Source organism: Aulonocara sp. 'chitande type north' Nkhata Bay, linkage group LG5, assembly GCF_057382095.1.
Source record: "Aulonocara sp. 'chitande type north' Nkhata Bay isolate Kocher_YH1m ecotype deep benthic linkage group LG5, A_spYH_male_GT1.1, whole genome shotgun sequence".
In the NCBI taxonomy this organism is placed as follows: domain Eukaryota; kingdom Metazoa; phylum Chordata; class Actinopteri; order Cichliformes; family Cichlidae; genus Aulonocara; species Aulonocara sp. 'chitande type north' Nkhata Bay.
The window spans coordinates 21933377-21950721 of NC_141348.1; the positions used below are offsets into that span (position 1 = coordinate 21933377).

Consider the following 17345-nt stretch of genomic DNA (forward strand, 5'->3'; position numbering starts at 1 on the left):
TTATGAGTGCTTTATTGATTTTAGTAACGTGTGTTGTCCTCTGGGGTTAAGAAGACCGCACAGGACAAAGTGGTGCAATAGGGACAAATTGTCACGCCATACTGCTTTCCAACACATCTCTGATTTTGAATGTTTAAAATGTGAAGTCAACCAATTTTGTCGTGTTGACAACAACACAACAAAACAGGCAGCACAATTTGACCATCTTGACCATGTTTAAATGCACTGAGCTGTCGTCATTTGACTGGTTGATTCAGCAGCTGAACAGGTGGATCTAACAGAGTGGCCAGTGAAATATTTAAACTTCCGTTTTGCTTCACATCGAATGTAATTTGTAAGACTGCTTTCCTAACCAGTCCAAAAGTCTTTGGAGCTATAATTTCTCATATAATTTTATCATTAATGATTGCCTGACATTTCCAAGAATGATAAAATTACAGAATCAAGCTTTTTAAAAACCACATTCATCATAAGTACTTCAGTCCATCTGCAGGCTGCAGACATGGTCTTGTATGCTTGATTGGCCAAAGCTTAATGAAGCATGAAAATAATTTCACAACCAGACGGTCTGTGAGACTCTGGTATTTGAGTTTTATAAAGCGCTTGGTAAAACTTCTACATCTGTCTCAAAGTGTAAGATTTCGCTCACCCGTCCAAAATAAAAATTGGTCAAGTTTATAATGTATCAATAAAACCAGTAAAGAAGTTTAAACAAGTTTATTTTTTCCTAACTGTAAATAAACATTTGTAAAAATGGCTTAAAATTGACAGTAAGAAAAGAGGCAACAGTTACATAAAATCTGAATTACAATACATTTGGAACATTTTTATACCCGACTGAGTTTGCTGAGTAATCCTGCCATTAAACCTGAATCCCACCAGTAATTAAATGAAGGTGCACTTTTAAAATCAATTAACGATAACTGGGATTCAAACCAAGCTAGAAAACCACTGCTTTCATCTCAACTCTCTCATTGGAGTTGTGACCGATTCACTTCAGCCCATCGTAATCAGCTGCTGCTCACCCACCGTTATTTGCACTACCCCACAAACTTGTTTGATCACGTTTAATTCTAACTAACCTATTACTTCAAGATGGACATGCTAAAGACAACATACCATTAAAATTTGGAAATATAATGTTATACAAATAGAATGGGTCTACCCAACCTGCACTGACTCAAAGCCCATCATAAATACATCAAATATGACAAGTTGCATATAAATATGCAAAATAATTATATTGAAAATTACAGTTAAATCCTCAAAACTATGATAAACATTGAAACAGTGAAACTCTCACGACAAGTTGCTTCTCGAGGGCTGGTTTTAGTTACTGAAGAATCCAATGTATTCTGTAGTGTCCACTTTTTCCCGTCCATTTGAGTCATGAACCTGAAGCATGGCGAGTCTTTATTGCTTAGATATAGCTGGCATTAAAAGAGCCTGTTATTTTGCACGACTCAGAGTCTGAGGTGGGGAAGTGGCATGGAGACATCACGGAAAAATCGATGCACAAGAGCATTTTTGGCAGACAGCCTTTTGTTTGGATCGTAGTTCAGCATTTCCTGTAAGATCGAAAAAAAAAAAGAAAAGCAGTCAATGAATACAGCCACGTGCTTCAGTCAAAAACTAACACAAGTCGTGGAGTTCATGACACTGTTCAGGGTGCACAGTGGTCAACTCTCTAGTCTGAAAGGGACACTTTCACAGGAGAAAATATTCAGATAGGCAAAGCAGAAAGAAGACCAACTTCTTTGGCCATGAATATATAATGAAAGTGCCAATAAATCAGAAATGTTCTCACCCCGAGCAGTTCTCTTCCATCTTCGTCAAGAAGAGGCACCACTTTTGATAAATCCTGCCGAGCCCACTTGGGGAAGGTTGGTTTGTAGTCAGGCATGGATGTGACTCCGGGCCAGACGGTCTCGTCAGGCGTCCCCAGAGTACGAAAGATTCGGAATAACTGATCTATCTCCGAGTCACCGGGAAACAAAGCCCTCCTGGTGACCTGTGGGCAGGGAGACATGGTTGGTGTCTTTTGTTCATTTTGGAGCTTTTTCTTTTTTGCTGTTAATAATTAAAGTATGTTACCATTTCAGCAAAAATACATCCAAGACTCCAGATGTCAACAGCTGTGGAGTAGTACTTGCAGCCCAGGAGAATTTCTGGGGCTCTGTACCAAAGTGTTACCACCTGAAAAATATCACAGGAGTAAACAGTTGTTGCATGCACTGAGCTAAGAAATTGTAGGTGCCATTAACCTACATAGTAGAGACCACATGAAAGCAGAGCAAGCACATCTGAAGTTCTAGCCGTTTATAATCTTATAACTCTAACATTTACTTAGGTAGGTTGTCAACGCCTTACTTCATGTGTATATGCGCGGACGGGTACTCCGAAGGCTCTTGCCAGGCCAAAGTCAGCCAGCTTGATCTCACCCTGGGCGTTGATGAGGAGGTTCTGGGGCTTCAGGTCTCGATGGAGAACCCTGTGAGAGTGGCAGAAAGCCAGGCCTTGCAGCAGCTGAAAAAGATAGCTCTGCAAACACAGCAAAATATGCTCAGTTGAGTCAAGCCTGACTTCCAGAGTACAATTCTTAGCAGTATTAACTGCTGAAAGTATGAATTCAAATCTGCTGTGGTGGTTACCTTTACTAGAGGCAGCGGGATACCAGTGACTGAGGAGGAGTCCATAAACTTTTTTAAATCCTGGTGAAGAAACTCAAAAACAAGATAGAGCTTGTTCTCGGTGTGGATAACATCGCGTAATCTGCAACATGTTGACAGGTAAGTTGGCTTGAAAAAAAAGCAACATCAAACAAGTAAAACAAGAATACTGCAAGCATGGTTTAGACATAGCTGTAACATAAGCACTTACTTGACAATATTTGGGTGACTGAGTTCTTTGAGAAGCGATATCTCCCGGATAGCTGTGCTCGGTACGCCCTCTGTTTCCCTGAAATGAACAAACGGTAAAAGAAACAGGTTTTTATCTAAGCCAAGCATGTACTTTAGTATCCTGGCAGTCTGACAGCTGATCCAAGTCCTGAAAGCTGAAAGAAACAACACTACACCTTTAAGCAGCGCACCTTATGAATTAGCACAGATTAGACACGCTAATGATTTAGTTTTCTCTGGTTTGAAACAAAGGTCACAAAGCAAGCAACTTTGACTAACGGCACATCTGAATTTTCAGTAAGGTTTTCTGATGCAGCCTGAGGAAAATGATGGCGATTTAGATCTGGGACACTTTACTGTTATTTACGGATTGTGTTTTTATATTATAACAAGTTACACGTTAATACAACACAACAAGCTCATATGAGCTGTAAGGTTATGTAGGTGTCCTATGTAAGAACTGCTCCTTCTGTGGCCATGAAGACTTTGCTCTTATGTCCAGTGTGGTTGTAGGAAGTTAACTGATGAAACAGTCATGCCCTGATGGAGCCACGAGGTGAGTAAACTGATTACATCAACTCTTCGGCACAGTAAAACTTGAAAACTAACGTTAGCCTGGTAGCCCGAGGATAAACAACAATAGTTTGTTTACTTACGTGTCCAGCCTGATTTTCTTCAGAGCGACAGTTTCTCCCGTCACTTTGTTCTTGGCTTTGTAAACAACCCCATACGTGCCCTCTCCAATTTTCTCAACTTTCTGAAACGAGTCCATCTCGTACCAAGCGCAGGTCTTTAAGCGGCAATTAGCCTTTTAGCTCTTTGTGTCGAAGCTAACGAAAGCTGGGTAGCTACTGAGGGAAACCTCACATATAACCATGTAAGTAACTGCTGCTCAAGGCTTCTTCATCCGGTCTGCACGCGCCACAGGTTTAAGACTTAATTCTGACTGAGGATAAACTATCTCAGGTCAGCGCGAAGTAGCTAAAAACAAAAGAAAGAGTCATTTGCAGACCCTGTTCATAACAATATCCGTAAAATGTTTGGTTTTGCGCGGCGGTGGCGGCTCGTTTGAAAAAAAAATCAGAAGCAACACAACAGCGTTTCCCGCGTTAGACTGGAGGAGTTCGTTTTTGTGTTCCAGACACACCGATAGTTGTAGGTGGGCGGTAGTCTAAATGCTTTTCTCTTCCACTTGGGTCCTATTTGAAAAATTGTTGTGCATGGTACTGCTCTTATCGATTAAAGAAATAAATTTAAAACATTTTTTATCGGCTAATTTTAAATTCTTAGCTTCTGTTTAACAAAAGGGTGCAAGTCGTGATATAGAGCGGTGTTGTATCGGGATAACAAGGAAACAGTTAACAAACACCCTCACAGGTCACATGGTTGAACGGCGACGTCGCTATACGTAAACTACGTCGGAAAGACACGAACAGATTATAAAGTGTACAGAACGCATACTATTTACTGTCTTTCTATCTATGAATGTAGCCACAATTCACAGTTTTATAGATGTGTACTGCACAAATATGAACAATTATTTAAACACATACACAATCTAATGCAAAATATAAATGCAAAATAAAAAGCATGAGCAACATTGTGTATAGCATAATAAAAACATTAGTTGTCTTCACATCTATGATATATCTTCTGCATCTTATATATACAGCAGTTTTAAAAGTTAGAAAGCTGTTTTCCTAATCCTAAGAACTTTTACTTTCTATAGTTATTCAAACATGGTGAGATCAAAAATAAATAAATAAATAAAAGAGAACAATTTGATCTCTTCAGTGGCAGGAAGTGTTTGTAATGACCCACTAGATTATGGAGCAATGCTTTCCAAGTTCTGTTTTTTAACTGTTTTTCTCTTGCTCTCTGTTTTGATTGAAAAACTAAACTAATTAACAGACATAGTGATGGATCTGATATAGTGTAATAGGACACATCTGTACTCAAATAATACCTTTGAAAAAGGTCTGGTAATGTGTGTCCACCTGCAGATCCTTTGTGTTCTTTCAAAGGGGCAACTGGATTTAACACTTTCTTCACCTCAGGGACCAAAATGACCTGCTGGGTACCAGTTAAAGCTCGCTTGTGGTTTGTGAACAGGAACCCTGAGCTAGCCTCTAACCAGGGGATAAGCTGTACCATTTTTTTAAATCAGACTTGTTGGCTATGATAAAGTATCTGTCAAATACAACACTTTGTTATATAGAGTTATACACTCACCATCATCCTAATTCGGCAAACAGGTTGAACTGCTCATTAATGCAAATAAATATCAGCCAATCACATAACAGCAACCCAGTGCATTTGGGCACATATACATGTTCAAAGCGACCCGCGGAAATTCAAACTAGACATCAGAATGAGAGAAACAGGTGGGTAAGGTGAATTTAAATGTGGCATGGTTGTTGGTACTGATTATTTCACAGTACCAATGTCACAAACCTTTAAATCTGTAAGGATTTAGTGATGGTAAGAGTATTTTTGACTTATCACATTAGCAAAATTATGAGTAGATCTAATCTGGTGTTATATGATTATGCTGCAGTTGTTTAAAGACACACATTCATTGTTAATGTTATCGCTAACACCCGTGTTTTTCTCTGGTATGCCAGATGTCCGCTTTAAAGAAGGTCAATATTGATCTGAAATTTTAACCGCAATTGTGTTTAAGTCAGTAGGTTCCCCCTGCAGCATGAAGAAACACCCTCATTTGGTGCTAAGAGACACAGAAAGCATTCATTCCAGTACTGCACATGATCGAAGCCCGCAGGCCCAACACGTCTCCACGTTGCATATTTATATGTGAAGTGACGTCTTTGAGCACCACAAAGATGTTAGTTCTCATTTCATTGTGTCGGCTGTACTAAGTTTCTCCTGTAGATGATCACTGATCAGTAAAATTACGACTGATCCACAGAAAGTGACGCATGTAACTTGTCTGAATATTTATCTGTCAGGAGGAGGATTCAGATTTTCCCTGTTCTCCCTGCAGTTTAGAGGAGTTGGTTTCATAATCTGTGTGGACAGAGGTAATTAGGAAGCAAGTTTCCTGTCAGGAGATCTCCCACAGCCTGAATAATCTGATGGTGAATCATAAGCAGCCTTGGCGCAGGTCCTGCGTACAGCAGATTAGCCTGCTGATTGTTCTGCTCCATCATGTATCAGTGGAAGCTTCGTGTTTGTAGAAGTAGTTGTGCTGTACGTGTTTACCTTGGTTTGTGGTTTCTCTTTAGGCAAATCTTCTTTTTGTGTCTAGTAGAAAAATACAAACGATGAAAAAAAAAATGAGGAGAGTTTGTTTTAAGCCATTTGAACACACCGAATGACTACTGATGGCTGCTGTGGTCATGAACTGATTTGACTGTCTAGTCTGGTACTTTTCATATACCAGATGGCTTTATTGATCTGGTTTGGGGTCAGTTCTAAATCACATCCCTCGGTTTCTAATAGTGCGTGAAAAGAGAAGCCTGTGTGACTGTTTGACTTCAGTTTTGTTGACACGCTCTATATTGATTGTGCTGAAATAGTTTTTGAGGATTCCAGGCTTTACTGGCCTTGTTATTAAGTGCAAATGAGAAATATTTATAATGTCAAATAATTTGTGCAGAAAATGATCAGATTTCACAAAACAAGGTTCTGTGTTAATTCCATAAATTCCCCGAAACCCAGGAACAAATTTATTAAGATAATAAAAAGTGGAGGCTAAATAAGCCTATTTGTGGTATGTGGTATGTTAAGTCAGGTGCTCCTTGTGAGGCCGTTTTCTCCTCCTGAACTCTGTTGAGTAGCGCATGAGGGGTCACATGTAGTGCAGCCTGAATAGTCTCACGGGCATGAGAGAACATTACTGGGAAAGCCACCAGTCACTGTCAAAATGACTCCGTATGACTCTGTATAATGTATAAGAATTTATCTACACAAAGTGGAAATAAGAAAACAAAAAAGCCAAACAAACAATTAATAAAACAACTGAAAATAGAAAATTTGAAAGTGGGGGATAATAAAAACACTTTACCTTCTTACTGATTTAACATGTTACTTGTTATACCTGAAGGAATTTCGTGTGTAATAAGTAAAAAATTAGTCTGAAAAGTGTTTTTCCTCCTCTTTAACAGTTTTCTGAAACACAACCTCAGTCGGGAAGCTGTAAAAAATGAAAATAAAAACAAATTTAGAAAATTTGCAGATCTAATAAACTCACGTTTTATTTTCAATTAAAACTGAAAACATTAAATTGTTTAAAGTGAAAAAAAAACCCTTTCTCCTCTTTAGTCCAGAGATTTTCCAAATCTTTATTCCTCTGACTGCAGAACAGTTTGAAATTTTGCGTCAGTAAATTTTAAGTGATCTTTATCCCAGAGACGACGGCAGCATTTGTGGACCATGTCTTCACAGATAATGAGTTCTGGAAGTGTTCCTGAGCTCCTGCAGTCATTTCCATGACAGAATCATGTTGTTAATGCAGTGGTGCTGATTTTTGGCCTCAAGCTTACTTTTTTCCTCTTCCCTTCTGCAACTCCAAGATGCTCTTTTTATACCCAATCATGTAACTGATTTGTTGGCAGTTAAACTAATTAGCTGCAAAATTTTCCTCCAGCTGTTTCTTTTTAGTAACACTTACTTTTCCAGCCTTTTTTCCCCCATGTCCCAACTGTTTTAAGTCTTGCCATCAAATTCTTTATCAGTAGGAAAAGCTGTAAAACTTGTGAAAATATAGTTAAAAGTCCAAAAGTTATGCCTTCCTTCACAATATCCTAAGCCATCAGGTGAGACGGATTGGAGTGTTTGACAGGTCGATTCTGGCCCTCGGGCCTTATGCTTTACATCCAGTGGTTTCCTCCATTTGTCCACAAGAATTCGGGAGCATCAATATAATGTCCCAGCCTGATCAGAGTCATAACATCAATGATGACAAAACTTTGATACAAAATGTTTATGCTCCCTATTAACCAGTATAAATTTCTCCAACCGAAAAGAGGCTGTTGAGATTTGTAATGATTTAGCATTTTTTAACATATAATTTCTCAATTGCAAACACTTATAAAACTCAGTATTTGACCTAGAATACTGGGACTTCAGGGATTCAAAGGATTTAAACTCACCATGTTTAAAGAGGTCATAAAACCTCTTTACACCTACTTTATGCCATCCCACAAAACTCGATCCTTTGTTTTGCGGCAGAAGGTCTGGATTATTTATAAGCGTTGACAAAATATTAAACGGAAGACTACTGCTAAAAAGTGTTCTCAGTTTTCCCCACGTCCACATAGCATTATATATCAGTGGGTTATGCTTTATTACGTGAGGTAAGTCATTAAGGCGTTTCCCTGGAAAGTTAACAGGCGAGGATGGTTTACATAATACTTCCTCAATATTTAGCCATGGCAGATCAGAATGTTCATGTATCCAGGAAGAGAGAATCCTCGCTTGTATTGAGAGAACGTAATTTCCTGTTTGGCACTCCCCACCCGCCCAGATCTTTCGGTAACTGTTGTGTCTCCAATTTAATTTTGGGTTTTCTTCCTGCCCAAATGAAATCCACCATAGCCTTATTAATTACTTTAATATCTTCTGATTTCAAAATTGCAAACAACATGCCTGTGAGATATTAGTTTCTATCTTTTAACTGTGGGAGGAAACCACTGCATCACTTCAACAGCTCAAGTGGCCACAACACACAGATCCAAACAAATCAGCAGCAGCTGAGCAGCCCAGTCTCCATACAAGAGTCTTCCTGGAAATGATCACAGGCAAAGCTGAACTTATAATTTGGTGTACTTAACAGCATTTTCACACAACAGCTCCCAGTGTTGGAGCTAGGTATTACAGTAAGATGTCCTTCAGAATGAACTTTTAATGTTTGACTTATTTTTGCTGAGAAAATTATTATTTCCAGAATAACGCCATTTCTGCCAAAGTATTTGCGATCCTCTGCTGCATGAAACTCTGCACCGTCTGAGATCTGAGCTTGGGTGTGTCATCTATGCTGCATATTCTCTGAGCTGCAGCAGCCCGAGGTGAACACCGGGATACAGAGGAAATAAAAGGATGCTATTGATCTGCAGTCCACACACTCATCTTGTGATGCCCATACCCACATAACTGTAAGGTCATATGTCAAACACAGACATGCATCGAGCTTTGCACACAGCTCTCCACACTCCATCCTGAAACAAGTATTGCAAACATTTGTATTTACAATGTCCAGACAGGATCCATTGATTTTTCCAGTATGCACTTATTAAGGATGTGAATTATTAACATGCACTTTATCCACAAATATGTTCTCTGTACAGTTTCTTGAGTTCTGGAGATTTCAGACACTAACAAGCAGAATCTGAAAAAAGGCTGATGAAATATGGCTAACATGAAGTTCTCCAATGACAACAGTTCAAAGGAAATAAACCAGCTAGCTCAGGTAAGATTAAAAATGTAATAATACAACTTTATCAATAGCAAAAGTTATGAATAAAAGTCACAGTTTTGCCAAATACAACTGAAGCTAATAAAACTCAACTTACTCTTCCTAAAGAGGGGGAGGTGCCAATTTGCAGAGTGATGTCAGAGGGTAGAAGAAACTTTATGGTAATTGAGGTCCAGGCCCTTCTTAAAGAGGGTAAGGAGACTTTTGTTAAGTCTCTGGGAGTTGAGTTGGGGATCAGGACTGCAGGGCGAGGATCAGGGCTCAGAGAGGAGAGAAAACCAAACACACGATGAAAACTTTGGTGCTGCTTGTTTTAGCATTTGCTACTACAATATCTGCAACCAGTGAGTATACATCCAAAATTACAGACAAGAACGAACACCAAATTGTTGTTTAATGTGTGTTTTATAACTCTTTCTTCTAAAGGTATACCTCTGAACAAGAAAAAAGTAACTTCGTTGATATTTACTCTTAGAAAAGATCATATAAGGAGGTAAAAAGGGTAATGGCTTTTAAAAGCACCTTTTTAATGTTGTTGTTTTTTTTAGCCTGCAGGATTATACTGATTTCATTGCCCACTTTTATGAAAGAGAAAAATAGGAAAACTACAAATAAATTAAAAAAATATTATTCACCTGATGGGATAAAAAATACAGTATTTGGGGAGCTAAATATGAATTCGTGTTAAGACAGGGTGATTTGCTATGTGTGATGCATGAACTTTGTACCAGCAGAGGCAAAGTGATTACTCTGGATTACTGTGACTGAAGTAAATCAACGCATTTCTTCATGCCCACCGATTACAAGCTTGTTTAAGCTTAGCTTTTCTTTGGATAGCTATTTAACGCTTGTTTCATGCCAGCACACTCTCCACTCTGTTAAAAGGAGGTGCCCGAAACACATTTTCACAGTCCAATTTCATACCATTACACTATGTTTTATGCCAATTTTGATTAATGACTTTAGACTTCTAGGATTTCAAAGGTGATTTATAAAGTCTAAAATGGTATTTTTATCTTCTAAGTTCTGAAAATCATTAATCATGTCACAGTGGGTATATTTTAGGCTTTGATATCTAAAAAAGATATCAGAGTGTCTTTTTCATATTCACTAACACATCACTATCTGGGAGAAAAGGGCAGTGAGTCAGTGTCTGGGAGCCCTCATTCCTCTCACTGGGATTACTGATGTTGCTGCTCAGCTGATAGTCACATGAAAGGGATTGAGGGGGATTGCAGGTCCTGTGACTCACACTGCCAAGAACCCTGACACCCCTCCACCTTAACAATACCAAGAAACATGAGCAGACTGCACCTTATCTTGACAAATATACACATACTTAGAATTATGTCTACAATGTAAAAGTTTAACTTGATTACAATGTTGAGCTGAATGTGTATCTGCATTTAATGGGCATAATTAAAGTTGTGGGAGCTGGCAGAATAACACTTGGTGCATGGTGCTATTTTTTTTCTAAAGAGTTTCAATGAATTCTTACAGGGCAGAGAAGTCACTTCACTCGTTATCGATCATGGAACTCCCGCATGTACCCGGTGTGGAGTGATGGAGACCCAAGATTCAGAAACTGCTGGTTGGGTGAGCTCACTGATTTTTCTTTTCATTAAAGAAAAAAAAACTAAGATCATAAGATGCTAACTCACAAGACATGTTATTTTTCAGGTGGTAACGTAACCTTCGCTCTCAAGAATGATGCCCCCACCCTGACTGGAGCAAAAGCAGGCTTCACTATTAATCTGAATTTCCCACCAAACCAGACGGTGCTCCCAGGAGGAGAGGTGGTCTGGGCAAATAACTGCACCGTCGATGGTAGGAAACCTTCTTACCAAGGGGGGTTTAAAGTAGAGGCATTAGCCAGTACCAGAGATGTAATATTAGCAACTTAACTTTTGCAGAACCAATTTTGTAGTTTTTTCAATAGTTAAACTAAAGTCTTATAGTTGTAATGTACCAGATATGTCTTCCTGCTGCATGTTTGATTAATGGTTACTGTCTGTGTCAGGTAAACAGTATGAGGAGGGTCAGGCTGTGTATCCAGACCGGGACACTGATTGGACTGGAGTTTTCCCCGATGGCACACCTTTCAACAGGAGCCAGAACGGGAAGCCCCACTATGTGTTTGTGTGGAAAACATGGGGTAAGTTACAACTACACAGCCTCTGCAAAAGACTGAATGAACTGGCCGGGCTACCAACTCTGACAGAGGGGCACAGGGATCAACCAAATACGCACAGTAGACTCATAAGGAGATGTAGCCACAGCTATAAAAGTGCATAAATATACTTCTTAGGTCCTCGGGTGCCAGAGCGCTTCAGTGAATTCATCACACAGTTGAACTGTTGAGTGTAAGCGTGGAGTAACGTCAACGCATTGACTCGTTTTGGAAATTTTGAGTACGGTCATGCTTGAAGTTTCAAAGAAACATAAGGGGTGCATCCCAACGTCTGACCTCCATCCATCTGCTCAGTGTCCTCCTTGCACTGCAATAACTTATAGCAATATGTTTTGGTTTTTTTTTTGCTAACTTAACTTACAGTCGAAGTCTATCAGCAGAACTCTGCTGAGGGGGCACAGGGACTTTATCAGACCCCCGAGGCCCGTCCATAATGACGAGGCTGCAGTATCCCAGAATCTTTATTATCTTTTTTTTCTGATTAGCAAAACTTGGGAGAAAAACCAGTGTTTGGGGTTTCGCTGGTTTATGAAGTGATTTATGTTCTAGTACTATACTGTTTCATCCTAGCTTTTTTCAGTCGGCTTGCTCCAACTTTACATTTTTACTTTTAGTTATATCTGCCATTTGCCAGTGAGTTGACGTCTGTCTGCAGAGTCCTACATTTGAGTCCTCTCTCTGCCTGCTACACAACCATTGCATGATTTCACAACTCCATACACGGAACTGTGTATGGAGTTGTGAAACCATATTCAGTCATATACCTCATATAATACCTGCTTGTTTGAGCTACTTAAATGTTTGTTGTGCTTAACTTTATTTTTTAACTGTTGTAAACAAAGATTTTCACAACTTTGGGATGAAGGTGATGGCTAGAAAGTATAAATGATTACTAATAGATGTAAAAAATTAAATCTTCACTGTATGGGACTATTCTTTATCTCATCTGTATCAGTCAGGTCATGAAAAATAAGTTGCTTAAATGTTTTCATTAAAACAAAATTGATGTTGTGATATTAACACTATTTGAAACAAGAGATATTTCGGACCAAGTGCTTCCCATTTTTCCATGTTCATCATGTGCAGATTATGTGGCGAGCATCACCTCGACCCCACCCTGTATGTCAGGCTTCACTGATTATTGTGCTACTGTCCTCTAAATCACCCTAATGTGACTGTGTTTTAGGGCGTTACTGGCAGGTGGCAGATGGACCGTCCTCTTCACTCACCATTGGTACAGACAACATTCCCCTGGGCTCCTACAACATGGAAGTCGTCATCTATCACTGCCGTGGCAGAAACAGGTTTATCCCCCTCGGATATGCCTCTACAGTCTTCACCATCACAGGTGACCACTGAAACAGTCTCTAAGCTCCGATTTGAGGGAAATGATCCTGTATTTCTTTCTTTTCAGAGCTCTCATCATGACAGCTCTTTGTTTTTTGCTCCGTCATTAGACCAGGTTCCATTTACCATATCTCTGGCCCAAATCAATGATGTAAATCAGAACGACCAGAACTTCATCCAGAACCAGGCTATTGGCTTCACCGTCAACATCCACGATCCCAGCCAGTACCTTAACAATGCAGAGATCAGCTTCACTTGGGACTTTGGTGACAACAGTGGAACTCTGATCTCCAGGGAGCACATGGTCACACACACATACATTGAAGCCGGGACCTTTAGGCCTCAGGTGGTTCTGATGGCGAGCATCCCCAATAACTGTGGAAACCCCACTGCTGGTGAGATCTCAAAACTCATCAGTCTACTCTTTACCTTCTACATGTATGCTGTTTCGCTCAGTAGCTTTGTGCTTTCTTTCAGCCGGTCCTGTTGATGCCTCTGCTGCCCCAGCAGTAGTTGTTATGGCCTCCAGCCAGGCAGCTGTCCCTGCTGTCCCAGTTGAAGGAGGAGATACAATAGCTGTGGATGTTGTCGCCACAGACGCCACTCCAGTGGCTGCTTCTGTGCAGCCCGCAGACGCAAACACAGACGATGGAGAAGCGGCTGCTGATGCCGACACAGAGGTCGTGGTAGTTGCCTCGGTGGCCCCTGCAGCAATAGATACAGCCGTTGTTGCCACCAACACTGCTGCTCCTGCCGCAGAGGTAGAGCAGGAGGCAGCTGATGCAGAGGTGCCTGCTGCCACCGTTGCACCAGGAGCCGAAGAGCCAGCAGATGCTGATACGGCTGCTGCAGATGATACTGCAGGGGTTACAGTTGCCACTGAAGATGTAGCTGTGATTGATGCTGCTGCTGCCTCAGTTGCCCCTGTTGCAGAAGGAGAAGTCGAGGTGGCTGACATCATCACTGTTGCTCCCATCACAGACGGAGCTACAGAGGAAGAAGCTGCAGATGGTGTTGAAGCTGTAGAGGCTACTGCTGCTGCAGAGGTTGCGCTAGCTGAAACACAAGCCCCTGCTGATAATGTTGTTGCGCCTGCTGCCACTGAACCCACAGCTGTAGAAGAAGCTGTAGTTAATGCAGAAGTGGAAGCAGTAGAAACTGAGAATGAAGTTGCAGCTACTGCAGCAGGTGAGCACATACTGTAAATTCAAACACCCATAAAGAAAGGAAACAATTCCTCTTCTACCAGAACTGTTAACACAATCCTGTTTTTTTTCCACGAGCAGTTGAAGACGAGGCTGCGCCAGCCGAAGGTGAAGTTCAGATTGAAATGGAAGCAGATCCAGCTCAGGTTGCCCTCGTTGTGGCTAAACGACAAGCACCAGAGCTGACAGCTGACTGTATGGTCTACCGCTACGGCTCCCTCGCTACATCTGTCGATGTTGTTCGTAAGTCACAACAGTCTTCTTCTTTAGCCTGCACCCTTTACAGTGGGTCCCTATCCTTAGCGTCCTCCTTTGTCATACTAACACTCTGCTTGTCCTCCATCACTATATCCATGATCCTCCTCTTTGGTCTTCCTCTTTTCCTTCTGCCTGGTAGCCTCATATTCCACACCTTTTTCCCAGTATGTCCACTTTCCCTCCTCTGCACATGTCCAGATATATATACTATAATATACAGGACACTAATGCTTTAACAGAAAGAGTTTTAGTAATATTAAAATCTCTCTTTCATCCTGTTTCAAACCTGCAGAGGGTATCGAAAGTGTCGAGATTGTACAAGTGGCCAACGTTGTGTCACTGGAGACGGCGTTGGATCAAAATGCTGTGGACGTCACTATTTCCTGTCAGGGAAGGTGAGTAAAACATTCATCAAGACTCTGCACAAGCTAAATCAATAGAAGTTTAGTTTAGTCTGGAGTTTTAAACACTATCTCTATTCACACTGCACTCAATCCAAAAACATTCAGTGAGGTAAGTTTCTAATCATTGTGACTTCTCATTAAAACTTGAGACACATGCGATCCAAACACCTGTCGAACTCGAACCGACCACTTTAATGAATCAATGTACAAATTTACAGACAACAACATTATAGTATCAACACAGTCCAACAAACATAAACTATCATAATATACTGTTATGTGTTATTTTTTTTGTTTATCTACATCGAGTTAATACATCAAGTCATCTTTTTTTGTCCTTGAAACAACATCTCTGCATCCTCAATCTCTCCTTCCTGTAGTCTGCCAAGTGAGGTCTGCACTGTTATCTCTGACGCTGACTGTATCACGCCGGTGCAAACCATCTGTAATGCAGCCTCACCCTCTCCAGACTGTCAGATGATCCTTCGTCAGTTCTTCAATGACTCTGGAGTATTCTGCCTTAATGTCTCTCTGACTAATGATGTCAGTCTTGCCATGGCAAGTGCAAGAGTCAGTGTGTCAGTAGGTGAGTAAAAGGAAAAACAACAACCAGAAACTAAAATGAGCTAATTTACAGAGGTTTTTTTCTCATTTCTTCTCATTACATGCTTCATTTTCAGCCTCCGGTGGTTCACCAGCTGGAACTGCTGCTACGGTGCTCGGTGTTATGGTTCTCGCCTGTGTCGTCTGCTGTATTGGTTTGATGTACAGGTAAACTTAGGAAACATTCTTACAGTCAACAATTCTTTGCATGTTACGCAGGAATCATAGATCAATGTGCATGCAATGACCACGCATTCCTAATTTAAAAAGCCACGTCAAGCTGACCAGGAAAACTGAATATTCATATTACATTTTAAATATTGCATAAACAGTTATAGGTGGAGTAAAGGGCCAAGGATAGATTCCTTTGGAACATCACAAGTGGCTGCTTATTGCATTATAAATCATATATTACGACATCCAGTATAAATTTTACCTTCATCAGTGGAATCATACAATAAGTTACAGTTTCTCTTTGCAAGAATTAGATAAGAAAACTGATTCGACCCACTTTAGGCCTCTGTCTCCTACATTAAGTGTCTTAGCCAGCCTGGTGTGTTAGCTGAGTTTGACACAAAGACTGAGAGCAGCCCACAGGCATTATAAAACCAGAAAAATGAAACCACAGCAGGTTTAAGCTTAAGTGCCTTAAACCTGCATTCTCTCTGAAGGCCACCAGATGGCGATAGCTGTGGTTACACAAAGACTTCCAGTCCTATAGAAGTCTATGGGAAAACAGTTTCCTGTTCTGACCTCTGCAAACACTTTCTTGCCAAGTTTATGGGCTTCTTTGCTCATGCCATATTTAATAAAATTATTATCTGTAATTGTAAATCTTAGTTACACTATGTTCCAAAAACGAGGAATATCTGTCTGGTTTACAAGTTGTTAGCCAATTAGCAATCAGTTTAACAGTCAGACCCACCACCTGTTTTGTTTTGGAGGGGGTAAACCAAGTTAGCGACAGTGTAAAAAGACAGTTGTCAGCTTGCTCCTGATTGATGTTGATTTTGATTGTCTAAGTGATATTGCTGTAAGTGCAATTTTTCTAAACAGGCGTATCAAGCAGTACCAGCCACTGAGAGAAGACCGTGCTAATAATGGAGGCATCTCTGCAGTAACATCAGTGCCTTTGCTCTTGTGGAACTTGCTGAGTAGACAGTCACCAGGAGAGAGCCGTCCACTGCTTCAGGGAAGGATTGTGTGAATACTGTCGTTAATAAATTCACTCAACATCAACAATATTTGCTAACATATCGCCTATAAACAGAATACTGTCTGTACTGTCTCTGACACTGTAACTCCCTGCCATTAAACCAGAACCAATGAGGTGAAAAGAAGCCCCATGTACAAGATATGTAGGAACCAGGAGTACCTGTGGAACTGTAAAAGTGTGTTTAAGGTGTTCAAGCATTTGAAGTGGAAACTGATATTTATTTTTGATCCATAATATTTGTATTAATTGGACCTGATAGTTTAGAGAAGTCATAACATATTCTCTTATTTGTGGCCTGCATATACTAAACCTATTGGAAAATCAATACTAGCACATTTCCATTCAATGTCTTTACAATATAAATGAGAAAAAATGTATAACTGAACATCATTTGATACCCTGAAACTAATAAAATGGAACTTTATCACCATTGTTTGTTTGCCTGATTTTTTTCAGTCATTCTGAAACTGATGCTTGATGCTTTTAGATTGTTTATACCCACTTTTGACCTTACCATCTGAATAATGAGCAGAATTTGGGACTCGGACCAAATACGGTTTTTCTAATCTTCTATTATCTAATTTTATTAAGTCCTTGAGAATTATAACTTCAGTTTCCTGTCCTTGGCTGACAGCAGTGGCACCCGTCTGATCTTCTGGCGCTGATTTGATATTTTGTGTATTCACAGATGCTCTTCTGTATATCTTGGTTGTAATTAGGTTACTATTGTGGTTCAAAACAGCATAGCCATTCTCCTGTGATCTCTGACATCAACAAGGCATTTT

At 40.2% G+C, this 17345-nt stretch overlaps 2 protein-coding genes across 3 annotated transcripts; one reads left to right on the forward strand and one right to left on the reverse strand.

The window, feature by feature from the left end:
• Positions 1 to 702: 702 nt before the first annotated feature.
• Positions 703 to 4150, reverse strand: cdk2 (cyclin dependent kinase 2). Its single transcript, XM_086292094.1, has 7 exons — positions 3557 to 4150; positions 2881 to 2958; positions 2652 to 2772; positions 2371 to 2541; positions 2095 to 2196; positions 1808 to 2011; positions 703 to 1568 (listed from the first exon to the last, which is right to left on the reverse strand). Exons 1-7 carry the CDS (start codon positions 3670 to 3672, stop codon positions 1464 to 1466), a joined length of 897 nt encoding a protein of 298 aa, XP_086148220.1. The 5' UTR covers positions 3673 to 4150; the 3' UTR covers positions 703 to 1463.
• pmela (premelanosome protein a) lies at positions 3332 to 16990 on the forward strand. 2 transcript variants are annotated; one of them, XM_086292093.1, is made up of 14 exons: positions 3332 to 3456; positions 9209 to 9330; positions 9445 to 9680; positions 10837 to 10932; positions 11017 to 11163; positions 11357 to 11491; positions 12714 to 12875; positions 12985 to 13269; positions 13352 to 14062; positions 14161 to 14322; positions 14630 to 14732; positions 15122 to 15327; positions 15422 to 15512; positions 16401 to 16990. In XM_086292093.1, the coding sequence occupies exons 3-14, from the start codon at positions 9626 to 9628 to the stop codon at positions 16549 to 16551; spliced, it is 2304 nt and encodes a 767-aa protein (XP_086148219.1). In that variant the 5' UTR covers positions 3332 to 3456; positions 9209 to 9330; positions 9445 to 9625; the 3' UTR covers positions 16552 to 16990. The 2 variants fall into 2 exon arrangements, with proteins under 2 accessions (XP_086148219.1, XP_086148218.1); XM_086292092.1 differs by lacking the exon at positions 3332 to 3456 and adding an exon at positions 9000 to 9016.
• Positions 16991 to 17345: the final 355 nt, after the last annotated feature.

Coding starts and splice junctions, on each gene's coding strand:
- pmela (XM_086292093.1), top strand. CDS start 9,626: ATGAAAACTTTGGTGCTGCTTGTTTTAGCATTTGCTACTACAATATCT. Junction 10,933..11,016: donor ATTCAGAAACTGCTGGTTGG/GTGAGCTCACTG, acceptor GTTATTTTTCAG/GTGGTAACGTAACCTTCGCT. Junction 13,270..13,351: donor CTGTGGAAACCCCACTGCTG/GTGAGATCTCAA, acceptor GCTTTCTTTCAG/CCGGTCCTGTTGATGCCTCT.
- cdk2 (XM_086292094.1), bottom strand. CDS start 3,672: ATGGACTCGTTTCAGAAAGTTGAGAAAATTGGAGAGGGCACGTATGGG. Junction 2,773..2,880: donor AGTCACCCAAATATTGTCAA/GTAAGTGCTTAT, acceptor AACATGTTGCAG/ATTACGCGATGTTATCCACA. Junction 2,197..2,370: donor TCCGCGCATATACACATGAA/GTAAGGCGTTGA, acceptor GATATTTTTCAG/GTGGTAACACTTTGGTACAG.